Below are 15,161 nucleotides of genomic sequence, written 5' to 3'. Positions count from 1 at the left end.
ATTAATTGTTTGTAAATGTTTGGTAGAATTCACTTAAAAATCTGTCTAGCTCTGGAGATTATTTCATAGGGAATTCATTGATGGTTTGTTCAATTTCTTTTTCTAAAAATGGGGTTATCTAAGTATTTTATTTTCTCTTCTGTTAATCTGGGCAATTTATATTTTTCTAAATATTCATCCCTTTCACTTAGGTTGTCAGACTTATTGGCATATGATTGGGCAAAATAGCTCCTAATTATTGTTTAAATTTCTTCTTCATTGGTGGTGAATTCATCTTTTTCCTTTTTGACAATGGTAATTTATTTTTCTGCTTTCTTTTTTTAAAAATCAAATTAACCATTTTATTGTTTTTTTTTATAAAAGCAGCTCTTTATTAGTTCATTAGTTTTCTTAACTTAAATTTTATTAATCTCTCCTTTGATTTTTCAGAATTTCTACTTTGATATTTAATTGGAGGTTATAAATTTTTTTTCAAGCTTTTTTTCTATCATGTCCAATTCATTGGTCTCTTTCCTTATTTTATTTATGTAAGTATTTGGAGGTATAAAATTTTCCTAAGGACTGCTTTGCCTACGTTCCATAAGTTTTGGTATATTGTTTCATTATTGTCATGCTCTTTGATCAAATTATTTATTGTTTCTATGATTTGTTTGATCTACTCATTCTTTAGTATTAGATTATTTAGTTTCCAATTAATTATTAGCCTTTCTTTCCATGATCTTTTATTGCATCATGATCTGAAAAGGGTGCATTTAACATTTCTACCTTTTTGCATTGATTTTAAGATTTTTATATCCAAATATATAGTCTGTGTGTAGGTGCCATGTATTGCTGAGAAAAAGTTATGTTCCTTTCCCCATTCACTTTTCTCCAGAGGTCTATCATATCTAATTTTTCTCAAATTCTCTTCACCTCCTTAGTTTCTTTTTTGTTTATTTTGTGGTTAAATTTATCTAGTTCTTAGAGTGGAAGGTTGAGGTCCCCCACTCATATAGTTTTGCTGTCTGTTTCTTCCTAACTCACTTAACTTTTCATTTAAGAATTTGGATGCTATGCCACTTGGTGCATATAGGTTTAGTATTGATATTACTTCATTGTCTATGATATCATTTATCAAGATGTAATTTCCTCTGTTATCTCTTTTAATTAGATCAATATTTTCTTTTGCTTTGTCTGAGATCTGAATTGCTACCCCTGCGTCTTTTTTTTTTAACTAAAGCTAAAACATATTATATTTTGTTCCACCCTTTTACTTTTAGTCTGCATGTATCTCTGCTTCAAATGTGTTTCTTGTAAACAGCATGTTGTAGTATTCTGGTTTTTAGTCCACTCTGCTATCTGCTTCTCTTTTATGGGATAGTTCATTCCATTCACAGTTATGATTACTGTGTGAATAGTTCATTCCATTCACATTTACAGTTATGGTTACTGAGTATTTCCCTTCATCCTATTTTCCTCCCTGTTTATACTTTTATTTCTCCTTTCACTCTGTCCCCTCCAGCAGTGTTTTGCTTCTGACCATTACTTCCCTCAGTCTGTCCTTCCTTTAATCAATAAGATAAATTTCTATACCCAACTGAGTATGTGTGTTATTCCCTCTTTGAATCAAATCTGATGAGAGTAAGGTTCAATGAGAATAAGATTCAAACAATGCTTGCCCCCTCCTTCTTTCCTTCTTCTGTAAGAGATCTTTTGCGCCTCTTCATGTGATGTAACCTACTCTGTTCTTCCCCCCTCCCCCGTTTTCTCTTCTCCCAATGCAGTCTTTTTTTCATCCCTTAATTTTTAAACATTTCATCACCTCAAAGTCAACTTATGCTTACACTCTCTAAGGATACTTCTTCTAACAGCCCTAATAGAGATACAGTTCTCAAGAGTTATAGTTATCATCTTCCCACATAGAGAGGTAAACAGTTTAATCCTTTTTTTTTGTGGAGGTGGATAAAGCAATTGTGGTTAAGTGACTTGTGCATGGTCACAGAGCTATTAAGAGTAAAATGTCTGAGACTAGATTTGAACTCAGGTCGTCCTGATTCCAGGGCAGGTGTTCTATCACTTTGATACTTGGCTGCCTCCAATTTAACCTTATTGAGTAACATCTTTTTTTTTTTCTTTTCTGTTTACCTTTTTATTCTTCTCTTGAACCTTGTATTTGAAGAGCAAGTTTACTGTTCAGCTCTGATCTTTTGATTAGAAAAGTTTGAAAGTTTCCTATTTCATTGAATGCCTATCCTTTCCTCTGAAAGATTATGCTCAGTTGTGCTGGGCAGTTGATTCTTGGTTGTACTCCAAACTCCTTTGTCTTTCAGAATATCATATTCCAAGCCATCGAATTATTTAATGTTGTAGAAGCTGCCAAGTCCTGGGTAATCCTGACTGTGGCTCCTTGGCATTTGAGTTGTTTCTTTCTGGCTGCTTCCATTATTTTCTCCATGACCAGATAATTCTGAAATTTGACTGCAATATTCCTAGTTTTCATTTTGGGATCTCTTTCAGCAAGTGATTGGTAGATTCTTTTAATTTCTCTTTTACTGGCTGGTTCTAGGATATCAGAGCAGCTTTCCTTGATAATTTCTTGAAACGTGCTGTCTAAGCTATTTTTTTGATCATGGCTTTCAGGTAGTTGAATAATTCTTAAATTATCTCTCCTGGATCTCTTTTCCAGGTCAGTTGTTTTTCCCATGAGATATTTTATATTTTCTTCTATTTCTTCATTCTTTTGACTTTGTTTGACTGATTCTTGAGGTCTCAACGAGTCATTAGCTTTCACTTGCTCAATGCTAATTTTTAATAAATTATTTTCTTCAGTTAGTTTTTGTACCTCCATTTCCATTTGACCAATTCTACTTTTAAGGGAGTTGTTTTCTTCAGTGAATCCCCCCCACTCCTTTGGCCAATTCTGTTTTTTAGGAAGTTGATTTCGTCAGTCAGTTTTTGTGCTTCATTTTCCAAAATAGTGACTTTTTTCGTAGTTCTCCTGTATAGCTTTCATTTTCCAATTTTTCTTCTACCTCTCTTGGTTGATTTTTAAAATTCATTTTGAGCTCTTCCAAGACACTTGGAATGACTTGAGACCCATTCATATTCCGTTTTGAGGCTTCACGCGTAGGCATTTTGACATTGCTGTCCTCTTCTGAGGTTGTGTTTTGATTTTACGTGTCACCATAGTAACTATCTATGATCAGGGCTCTTTTCTGTTTCTTACTCATTTTTCTTTTTTTAAATTATATTTTATATTATTTATTTATTTTTAGTTTTCAATATTCATTTCCACAAAATTTTGAGTTCCAAATTTTCTCCCCATCTCTCCTCTCCCCCACCCCAAAACAGTGTGCATTTTGATTACCCCTTCCCCCCATCTGCCCTCCCTTCTATCATAACCCTTTCTTCCCTTATTCCCCATCTTCTCTCTTTTCTTGTAGGGCAAGATAGATTTTTGTACCCCATCACCTGTATTTCTTATTTCCCAGTTGCAAGTAAAAGCAATTCTCAACATTCTTTCCTAAAACTTTGAGTTCCAGCTTCTTTCCCTTTCTCCCTCCCCACCCATCCCCACTGAGAAGGCAAGCAATTCAGTATAGGCTATATATGTGTTGCAAAAGACTTCCATAATAGTCATGTTGTGAAAGACTAACTATATTTCCCTCCATCCTATCCTGCCCCCTATTTATTCTCTTCTCTGTTTTGACCTTGTCCCTCCCCAAAGTGTTTACTTCTAATTAATCCCTCCTCCCGTTTGCCCTCCAAATCCCCTTCTCCCCTACTTTCCTGTAGTGTAAGATAGATTTTCACACCAAATTGAGTGTACATGTTGTTCCCTCCTGAAGCCAAATGTGATAAGAATAAGCTTCACTTTTTGCCTCTCACCTCCCACCTTTTCCTCTCCATTGAAAAAGCTTTTTCTTGCCTCTTTTGTGAGAGATAATTTGCCCCATTCCATTTCTCCCTTTCTGCTCCCAATATATTCCTCTTACATCCCTTAATTTTATTTTTTTAGATATCATCCCTTCCTATTCAACTCACCCTGTGCCCTTTATCTGTATTTATATAATCCCTCTAACTACTCAAATACTGAGAAAAGTCTCAAGAGTTACAAATATTATATTTCCATGTAGGAATGTAAACAGTTCAACTTGAGTAAGTCTCTTATGATTTCTCTTTTTTGTTTACCTTTTCATGCTTCTCTTGATTCTTGTGTTTGAAAGTCAGATTTTCTATTCACCTCTGGTCTTTTCATCAATAATGCTTGAAATTCCTCTATTTCATTGAATGACCATTTTTTTCTCCTGAAGTATTATACTCAGTTTTGCTGAGGAGGTGATTCTTGGTTTTAATCCTAGTTCCTTTGACTTCTGGAATATCATATTCCAAGCTCTTCCATCCATTAATGTAGAAGCTGCTAGATCTTGTGTTATCCTGATTGTATTTCCACAGTACTTGAATTGTTTCTTCCTGCCTGCTTTTTCAGTATTTTCTCCTTGACTTGGGAACTCTGGAATTTGGCTCCAATATTTCTTGGAGTTTTTCTTTTGGGATCTCTTTCAAGAGGTGATTGGTGGCTTCTTTCAATATTTATTTTACCCTCTAGAATATCAGGGCAGTTTTCCTTGATACTTTCATGAAAGATGATGTCTAGGCTCTTTTTTTGATCTTGGCTTTCAGGTAGTCCCATAATTTAGCTTCCATCTGCTCCATTCTCATTTTTAAAGAACTGTTTTCTTCAGTGAGCTTTTGAACCTCCTTTTCCATTTGACTAATTCTGCTCTTTAAAACATTTTTCTCCTCATTGGCTTTTTGGGCCTCTTTTGCCATTTGAATTAGTCTATTTTTAAAGATGTTATTTTCTTCAGCCTTTTTTTGGGTCTCCTTTAGCAGACTGTTGACTCACTTTCCATGATTTTCTTGGATCACTCTCATTTCTCTTCCCAGTTTTTCCTTCACCTCTCTTAATTGATTTTCAAAATCCTTTTTGAGCTCTTCCATTGCCTGAGACCATTACATATTTATTTTGGAGGTTTTGGATGCAGAAGCCTTGACTTTTATATCTTCCTTTGATGGTATGCATAATTCTTCCTCATCCAAAAGGATGGGAAAAATACCTGTTCACCAAAAAAAGTAATCTTATATAGTCTTATTTTTTCCCCTTTTGTGGGCATTTTCCCAGCTAATTACTTGATCTTTGAGTCCTTTGTCAGGTGGTGGGTAACTCTAGGGACCTGTAAGTTCTCAGTTCCTCTAAGGTGGCACAGTCAAGCAAGAGGAGTTTACTCTTCTTCTGTCCTGAGGTCTGGTCTGGGAGCAACCAGAAGCTTTTCTTCCCAGGATTGCCAGTAGAATCAGTCATTGCTCCTCCTCACTCCAGGGCAGCCACTCAGGGCTGAGATTCAGATGAGCTGCTCAATTCCCTCAGGGTTTTTAGGCCGAGCACTCCGAGGGCTCCAAAACTGGACACTGCCCCCTCTTGGGGCTAGGGCTAGGGCAGGACCCTGCTCCCTTCTTGACTGGGTGAAAGAGCTTTCTCACTGATCTTTGAAGACGTCTTTGGTGTTTTTGGGGTGAGAAATCTGGAAACCGCAGCTGCTGCCCAGGAGTCCATGCCCTGAAGCCTGCTCCCTTCCTGTCTGTGCTGAGCCGCATGGCCTAAGCCGCACTGCGCTCCACTCTGAGCTCAGTGTGATAGACCTTTCCTATTGGCCTTCCAAGTGGACTTCGGCTAGAAATCTCTTTCACTCCGTCATTTTTTGGCTTTTACTGCTCTAGAATTTGTTTAGAGTCATTTTTTGCAGGTATTTTATGGGCTGCTGGGGGAGAGCTTCTATAGGTCAGTCCTTCTACTCCACCTTCTTCACTGTGCCCCCTGTTACTCATTTTTCAGCCTATTTTGTGACTTTTAAAGTTGAGCTCTGCTTCTGGGGCCCAGGTGGCACTATTCCAACCTTTTTATGCTGGGGGCCGGGGTCCTGGTCACTGGCTTTCTACGCTGAGGTCTCTGCTGTTTGCTGCTTACCCACCCTGCTGGGGTGGCCTGGCCTAGTCATTCTCTGCATTCAGAGCCTTGCAATTTGCCTTCTGCTATAAGGCTAGAGGTCCCAGAGATGGCTTGCTGAGTTAGAATCAAGAGGCCTTGGTTGCTGATCTGTGCTGTGGCTCAGAGCCTCCTGCTGGTTTGCCTAGACACCATTTGCACTGGACTGCCTTCCCCTTTCCAAGTGAGGTAGACCTTTCCTGTAGTTCTTCTAAGTTATCTAGGTGGAAATTTATTTCATTCACTCTTTTTGTGGATTCTCTCACCCCAGAATCCATTTAGAGGCTTGATTTAATGTTTTTTCCACGGGCAGTTGGGGAGAGTTCAGGCAACTTGTTGGTTTTCTTTACCATGCACTTGATTTTTTTAAAAAAAGGATCTCCTATTAAGTCCTGGTCACCCAACTGTAAATAATGTAGAATTAATTCACCATACATAGTTCTGATACTGGCTATAGAAAATCTGTAGAGTCTCTGTTTTTTGAGAGCTATTGGACACATACCTTCACTCACCCTCTTTGGAAGAGCTGCTGCATCACAGTCTAACTTGAGTTCTTGACGTTGAGAATTGAAGGTTAAACAAGTTTTACAAACTGTTTAGAGTGAATTGTCACCATTCCCTTTAAGCACATTAAGAAATAGGTAAAGACACTGCTTATAGGAGTGGGGATCCTGTAGCTTGGCAGCCCTTCTGTTAAGGGGATTTGTTCTGTGAAGTTTGGTTTTGGTCAGAGAGCCCTCTTGAGTCCCTAGAGGGCCTTATGTGTTACTGTTTGTGATTTATGAACTTGTCTGATTCATACACTTATAGCACATACTCTAGTAACCTGTCACACAACATTAAAACACAATATGCCTATTATTCCTTAGGCATCTGCATTTTTTCAGATTTTAACTTGAAACTTTGGTGTACAACTGTGCAAAGCCTTGAATGTGGTATCTGACATTGTCTGATAGTTCTTATTAATCATGGTCTGATACTCATTTTCAGCATATTCTATGATTTTTAATAAATTCCTTGGCAGTTTGTACACCATCAGTAACAGTCACATTGGGTCCTGGATTTCTCTGTGACTAACCAGCTGAACACTGCCATCATCATTGTAAAGGAACTGAGTCTTTAGTGCTCCGGCCGTATCAGCCATAGGTGGTGTGATGGTATACTTCCACTCTGATCTTCAACAACCATTCCACAAATTTTTAAGGCTGAAATTGGTGACTCTCAATATAGACAATAACAGTTCTTTTGCCCATCTGCAATTTTAGCATAAACAATATAGAAGCCATTGGAATACTGATCTTTCACATGGGCTCTTCATGCACTGTCACACAACTCCCTCTTTGATTTCAGAGCTCCATCTTTGTCCTTAGGTTAGGTGTCACTTGCTTCTTTCTATAACACTTCTCCTGGGGGAGCATGAGTGATGGATGAACTTGGCAGCTATCTGTATCTGTATCAGAACTCCTTTGATGGGAGAAAGCTTCTCATAACAAAAACTGAACATTGGAAGAACATCTGAGATCTCTGCAAACAAAGGCAGCTTGCCTGGAAGAAAGGTGTCACAGGATAATTCAGAAATTGTTGCTCTTTCAGAAAAATGTGATGATGTAAGTGTGATCTGGCTATCACAGGACTTCCCAGGCAAGGTCAGGAAGTTAAGTCCAGGTCGAGCTGCTGCTGCCCCTTGCTTCCATTCCCAAAGTGCCTTTTGGAAGACCCATGTGAGAGACCCATTCTCACTGAAAGAATTCAGAGACAGAGTGGGCAGAGGAAGACATTTATTATTCCACTTCTCCAGAGGAGAACATTAGGAACACCAACACCAATACAAAAGCAGGAGTGAGGTCATGCAGTTCTGTCCTTCTTGGCAGAGTTAGTCAAATTCCTCTCTTTATTTCCCTACTTTCCCTCCTTATGTAGATTATGTAGACTTGGTAATGAGGCTAGGGTCTGAGCTGTTTCTTGCCCCCCACCTTTCTGGTGTCCCCCTGAGGCCAAGACATGCTTGACCATCATCCTTGCAGAACTGGTTATGCATGCTGATCTTACTACAAGCTCACATCACCCTAGGAGGTTAACTATTTTTCATGAACATTTGTCAAAGCAAACCAAGAGCAAAAACAATATCCCTTCTTACACAGATCAGGGAGATTATTAATTTTTTTATTCAGAGAACAGTCTTAACCTCCTGTGGATCAAAACAACATTGGTCTTATGTGTATAACTGAAGAATTTTCTAAGAAACTAACGTAACATTGTCGTATGAATTTGGTTCATGTTTGGCCATAAGGAGGAATGATGATCAAATCAGCAAGCAGTTATTCTGTGTCTTCTGTGTGCTAGATTCTCTGTTGAGATACAAAGAAAGGGGAAAATACAGTCTCTGCTCTCAAGGAGTTCACAGTCTAGTGGAGGAGGCAATATGAAAACAACTGTGTATAGACAAGATTCATACAGAATCAATTCAAGATAATCTCAGAGAGAAGGTATTAAGATTAAGGAGGACCAGGAAGGGCTTCTTGCAGAAGGTAGAACTTTAACTGAGACTTGAAGGAAACCCAGAAAGCCAGGAAGTAGAGGTGAGTAAGGAAAGAGTTCCCAACATGAAGGAAAACTGGATAAAATACTCATAGTTCAGACATTGGTGTAATTTGTGGAAGAAACAGGAAGCATCATAGGGTATAAAACAAGAGTAAATGGTAAGCAAACTAGAAAGGTAAGGGGTAAATTTGTGAAGGTCTTTAAAAACTCAAAAAAATGGATTTTATATTTGATACTAGAGTTCATTGAATAGGGGAGTGACATGATCAGACTGCTTAAAGAAGATCAGTTGGGTTGGAAGATGGACTGAAGTAAGGAAGAACTTGTGATCTGCAGACCAGTTAACCATCTATTTCATTAGTCCAGGAATGAGGTCATGAGGGCTTAAACCAGGGTGGTGGCAGTGTCTTTGGAGACAAGGTGTTTCAAAGGTAAAATTGGATGTAAGGATGAGAATGATCAATTGAGGTTGACGCCTAGTTTGTAAACCTCTGTTACTGAGAGGGTGATGATGATGATAATATCCTTGGTAACTAATCTACTTTAGAAAAAGTACAATGTAGTCTTCCTGGTTTTATGGAGACTTTCTCATCTGAAATAGCCAATGCTCTAGTGACCCTTAATATGAAGGAGATAATGTATGTAAATTCATTTGGCAAATTTAAAGCACTGTATCAATGCCAATTATTTTTATCATCATCATCATTATTTGGTCATTTGTTTCTAGATGCAGTTACTTATTTCTTTCGGGATTTCTTCACAGCTTGCTTCTAATGCCCTCTGATTTGGGAAAATCTCTCATTTTTGTGTATAGTAGTTGCTATATCTCTTGTTCATGTTTAAAGAAATAAATTGAGGATAAATATAATTTCAATTACTCAAGTTAGAGATTTTTATATAGTCCTCTCAAAATAAAAAAAGTAATTTTTGTGTTTTAGGTCCAAATTCTTTTTTTTAATCTTGAAAGCTATACTTCATTATCCTGTTTTATCTGCTTTATTGAATGTTAATCTGAAGTTGAGTATACTACTGTAAAATTACTTCTTGAAAATACTGTTATTCAGTCCTTAAGTAATTCATTTTAAACATTTTCAACTAACTAGCTTCATTTACTGAAAGGGTAATTTCCTTATATATACTTCTGAGTGACTTGCCCAGGGCCATGTAAGTAAAAAATGGTGGAGCAGGTTGGACTCCAGACCCTCTAACTCCAAATTCCAAACTCTTAACACCTTTTGTTGCCTTTTGACTCAAAAATCTCACCTGTCCCACTTAATAATTTTGTGACCTCAGGCTAGTCACTTTTTTTCTGGGCCTCTTTTTTCTCATTTGCAAGACTAAGGTATTAGGCTTCCTTGTTCCGTAAGATTCCTCCTCCTTTAAATCCCATCATTTATAATTCTACAATGAAGAATTTTACTCCTTATTGTGAAGTCTGTATAATATAAAAAAAAAACAACCCCAAAACAAACACTCTTAGGGAAACAGTTTTACAAGTTAATTTGACTTTGTCTTGCTTTTCTATAGACAATAAAGAAAGGAGAAAATCAGCACAACTGATCAGTACATTAAAAATTCTGGAAACATGTACAATGGGTAGTGCCTGTGGACCTCCCCCACCCATGAAGGGGTGAGTTGGGGGTGTCTTCTCATATTACTTCATTTGAATCTTGTTTATAGTTTTGTTACATCCATGTTTGATTTTTTTGTGAGTGGTCTGTCTTTTCCATCTTGCACTCTGTCCCATGGATGGTAACTAAGTTCAAAATATTCTTTTTAGCACCATGGCCTACTAGTTTGTCAACCTCCTCTGTTCTGCATTTGGTCTACCTCATTCACTTACATATTGTCATATCCTTGATCTCAGTATCATCTATGATAGTTCTGCCTCTGTAAAACAGAATTTGGTCTGGGGAATATAAATACACAAAAACCATAGGTGTTTGTACTCAAAAAGTTTACGTTCTGGTTCTGAAGAAAGAACTGATGTTTTTGTTTTTGTTTTTTTAGTAAAAAAAACCTCAGCAATGTAAGATATTATAGAGAGATGGTACAGACAGTAAGTATGTAGATTGTTAGGGGAAGGATCACTATAAATTTAAGTATTCAGACAAAGTTTTATGGAAGAGTTAGAAATTGGGCTGGTCCTTAAAAAAACAAAGTGGGAGTGGGGAGAAGGGATATTCCACATGTAAATAGTATGGGTGAAAAACTGGGAGGAAGATAAGTAATGCTTATTTTGTGTTCCAAACTCAGCGTGACAGTTGGCTTAGTTTGGTGTCTTTGTGGAAATAAGAGAGTTTGAAAAAGGAATGTAGTGAAAAGTAACTTTAGAAAGGTAAATAGGAGTCAGATTATGAAGGATCTTAGATGCCTAATTCCAGAGTTTGTTATTTTATTCTGTAGCCACTGGAAAACTAATAAAGGTTTTTGAGCAGGAGGACATATTTTATTTGCTACCTATGTATTCCATGGGATCGGAGTTATTTCATAGGGAATCTGTTAAGAGAAAGTTATTTACCTTGATTTCTTAAATGGGAAGGGTAGTGCAGATACTATAGGTGTTACTGATCCTTGATGGTAAAAGCACAGAATGAATTCATGCATAGTTTTCAAACTGAGCCCTGTGTGTGCAATTTTATATTGTTGACAGGACGTAAGGTGTTTGTTCTGCTCTGGAAGCGTGTTATCGAACTTGCTTTTCCAGAGTGGATGCACTTTAGGCCCCTTCTGAAGGTTTGTAAACTGACTACGTTTATTGTTTCAGTACGTATATTTCAAATGTGTGTGTAATGAAAGCTATTCAGTTAATTAAGTTAAGGCTAAATTAGTCTGAAGTGTAGTGGCTGATGATGAATATTGTTTTTTAAAAAAAGGTTAAAATTGCTTTCCTCATGTTAAAATGTTAGAATGAAAGTGTAAAATTCTAAAGAGAAATGCCCTATGAAGTAGCATAATTTTCAAAATATATCAAATTTGTATATGTTAATATTTATAATTAAAATATATTATTTGCATGCTAATGTATTGTCAACCCCCTCACCTTTAAAAGAAAAGACTGTAATTTCATACAGATTCATACAAACACCCCGCAGTAGGGTATTATAATAACATTATTATTATTAATATGTGTAATATAGTCAAAAGGCAACATATAATATAAACAATATATAAGATATAAATAATATTATCACATTTAGCCACTGTTTCTGTTTTGCTGTTATCTTTGATTCTTGGTTTCTTTCAGGTTTCAGATAATGTCCCACTTTCTTTTGGAAACCTTTTCCAATTCCGTTGAATTCTGTTGCCTTCCCTCCACTTACAAGTTTCAATTTGTCCTGTCAATTTCTTGTTTTGTATATAGTTTTTTGGCACGTTGTCTCCTCCATTGGATTATCAGCTCCTTGAGAGCAGACACAGTCTTTCACCTTTGTCTTCCAAACCTTCACGACAGTGCCTACCTAGCACATGCTAGGCACTTAGTAAATGTTTGTTGACTTTTTTTTTTTAACAGGAGAGCATCAGGGAGAAAGGCATATGCCCCAATGATACAAGAATGAGAAAATGAGAAATTTTACCTTTGTCATGTTTATGTATTAAATTGGGTAATTTTGAGTCCCATCCCACCTGCTTAATTTTTCTGTATCAGCAGAATGTTCATTTTAAAAGTAGATTGTTTTCTGATTTGCTTCTGAGCAAAATAGATGTGTGTGTGTGTGTGTGTGTGTGTGTGTGTGTGTGTGTGTATTCTTTTTGAGCATAGGGAAACATATCTTTACGTTTTGCCTCCTATAATGCCAGGAACATACAATAGTACACAAAAATAAATAATTATCGTATGTACTGTTGTATTTGTCTAGCATTATGGGAGACAAAAGCCTCTATGTAGTTAGACCGTTTCACCTGTATAAACAAAATGGACATTTATAATAGAAACAACTTATTTTATAGACAGATATGAGCTAAATTTGGTTTGAGTCATAAAGCCTTTCTGCACTAGGTCTTGTGCTAGGTGGTTGGGGTTCAAAAACAAAATAAAATAGTCCCCATATTTAAGGCGCAGGGACTGTTTCATTTTGTTCCAACTAATATAATAAATTATAATAGCAAGGTGACTACTAGCACTCCTTTTTGTCTCAGAGATTTGATTAAGAGATGAGTTGCAAAGACGAACATTTGTTTAGGGAAAATTGTTTTGAGTGTACATGATAAACTTTAACTATATATTTGCTTGTATTGAGGGTTACCTGAATTACTGAAAGATCTGCTCTGGAAACTGTTAAAATTATCAGGTGCTCTATAATTCTCACATAGCTAGCTTGAGATATTTGCCTTTATCAAATGGTATATAACTTTTGACATCTTATAGTTTCATTGGGGCCTTTTCTTCTTCATTCTTATTTTCACCTTGGAATTCAACAAGTAGATGTTTGGTATGTAGGAATCTGATCATATCATTTTTCTACCATACATTTGGTCCATGATGAATAACCAGACCAGAATTTTAGTTTTCTGCTTTTGTTCTTGAACTTAATTGCTATTTCCAAAGTTTTCAGCTAGCCATTTTAAGAACTGTACTTCCTCACATAGTAACATAGTGTGTGAGTAGAGCCAGGCATGAGTAAATAGAAATATTGCTTCATTGCTGACCTATTCTTGACACTCTAAAATGGGAAACTCCAGTTTGATTTGGTGACTCTTACCATTTTCCACATTGATTTATAGACCAGAAGCTTTTTTTTCTTAGAAGGAATATATTTATAAAAAGTATTAATTTTATTTTAAAGTCTTTTTTGCCCCTTAGTATAGTATATTACCATACTTAGTACCATACTGAATTCAAAAGTGAAATACCAGATAATCAGCACTGATAATGATATTGGAAAATATCAAACTGAAGTCCACTTGAGGATGTCATTTATTTTGTATATTTTGAGTTATCTCTTTTAATCAGTTAATTTTCTTTTTATGTTTTTGAAAGTCATTTTTTAACTATGTTTCTTTCCTCTTTCTTCTCCTAGGTTTCAGAATATCTTCCTTTGCTCATAAGTCCTTCAGACTTCTTGTCCTCCAGGAACTAATCAATGGATTTTTATCATCTGAATGTGCATTAGGAGCATGAATATGGTGCCAAAAGACCTTCTTCCACTTCTCTGACTATGGTCCAAGCTTGATTCAGTGATTCATTTGGATATATTTCTGTTTTAAAGAGAGAAGTACACATTGTTGCCATTCACCTGGCAGAAAGACTGCATTGTAAGATCATGGACCATACTAATAGGGAAAAAGATGAAAGACAACGTACAAGTAAACCCATGGCACAAAGGAGCGGACATCCTTCTCGACCATCTAGTTCCACTTCATCATCTGGGGTTCTTATGGTGGGACCCAACTTCAGGGTTGGCAAGAAGATAGGGTGTGGGAACTTTGGAGAGCTCAGATTAGGTAAGAAATGGTTTATTTCAGGGGCTTGTAATTAATAACCTATTACCTTAATAAGTTTTGGTATAGTCTGAGATAATTATTTACAGTTATGTGAGAGGCTGTTGTTTTCTTTTCATTTTACATTTTTTTTTAATAGTTAACTAGGACTTAGGGTATAAGAACTATTACCAGTTGGAACTGTACTGCTTTCATATTCTACATCTTTCACCATCTTTCCCCTCACCAAAAGTGAATATGTTTTTTTTATCAATTCATGAGCATAATCTTTGGAGATTTTTAAAAAGAAATCTCTTTCTGGAAGTTTTAACATAGAAGTTGGGTTAAAATTCCAGAGATAGAATTCCTAACCAAGAAAATATTTCACCTTCTTCACTGAGATTTACTTTAAGAGTGGAGGATGAATGACAGTCATTGCAATTATATAGTGTGTGATTAGATTATTGACTGTATAACCTAACACTTAGGTCTCTTTAGGTAATTTAGAGGAGAAATGCAAAAATGCTTTCCACATTTGGGCACCAAGGATCAACCTAGGAAACTAGGAGATAGCCCTTCCTAGATTCAAATGTTCTTTTTCCTGTTGGGCTTTTAGAATTAATCCTGATGTTGTTAGAGATAATGGAGGTTAGATATACTAGGATTTGTTCCAGAAAACCTTTAAGAGTTGAGAAGCATGGTTGAGAGAGTATGAAGGGGTTGGGGTTAAGGTAGCATTGCATCTTTTCTTGGGCAGCTCCAGGGATTTTGTAGGAAGAGTTGATAAGGGTCTTTGTCCTGCAGAAATCATCAGGGAAACAGCAGTTGGGCAAAGATTTTTGGTGCTGCTAGGAAATGTTGTGTTTCTAGGAATGAACTTGTTCTCAGCAGTGGTGAGTGGGCAACCTTGTATTAAAAGGTTTATTAAGACAATGAAGAATTTTTTCCCTCTATTGAGGTATGGGTGTTGGGATTAGTAAAGTTTGCTAAAACTTCTGTAAGAACTGATGAGAATGTAAGTTAGATTTGTGATTTCCCCCTGCCTGACTTCTCAGAAACTATTGAGTTGCTTTAACAACTAGTTTTGTGAGTATTTGTTTACATAACATTTACTGTTCTGGCATCACAGTGGTACATGAATTAAATTGACTATGACAGAAACATCCAGGAAAAC

The 15,161-nt window shown here is 36.5% G+C and overlaps 1 protein-coding gene and 1 pseudogene across 6 annotated transcripts in view; one reads left to right on the top strand and one right to left on the bottom strand.

The window, feature by feature from the left end:
• Nucleotides 1–15,161, top strand: part of CSNK1G1 (casein kinase 1 gamma 1) — a 256,264-nt gene that overhangs the window by 104,141 nt on the left and 136,962 nt on the right. For all 6 annotated transcript variants that reach the window (XM_072613617.1, XM_072613645.1, XM_072613632.1 and 3 more), the window contains exon 2: nucleotides 13,588–14,011. In XM_072613617.1, coding sequence (XP_072469718.1) covers nucleotides 13,831–14,011 — 181 coding nt within the window. In that variant the 5' untranslated portion in view covers nucleotides 13,588–13,830. The remainder of the gene's footprint in view (nucleotides 1–13,587; nucleotides 14,012–15,161) is intronic.
• LOC140507979 (F-actin-capping protein subunit alpha-1-like) lies at nucleotides 6,909–12,153 on the bottom strand (annotated as a pseudogene).

Source organism: Notamacropus eugenii, chromosome 1, assembly GCF_028372415.1.
Source record: "Notamacropus eugenii isolate mMacEug1 chromosome 1, mMacEug1.pri_v2, whole genome shotgun sequence".
Taxonomy (NCBI): domain Eukaryota; kingdom Metazoa; phylum Chordata; class Mammalia; order Diprotodontia; family Macropodidae; genus Notamacropus; species Notamacropus eugenii.
Note: the sequence above shows the minus strand (reverse complement) of the source record. Positions and strands in the feature narration are given on the sequence as shown.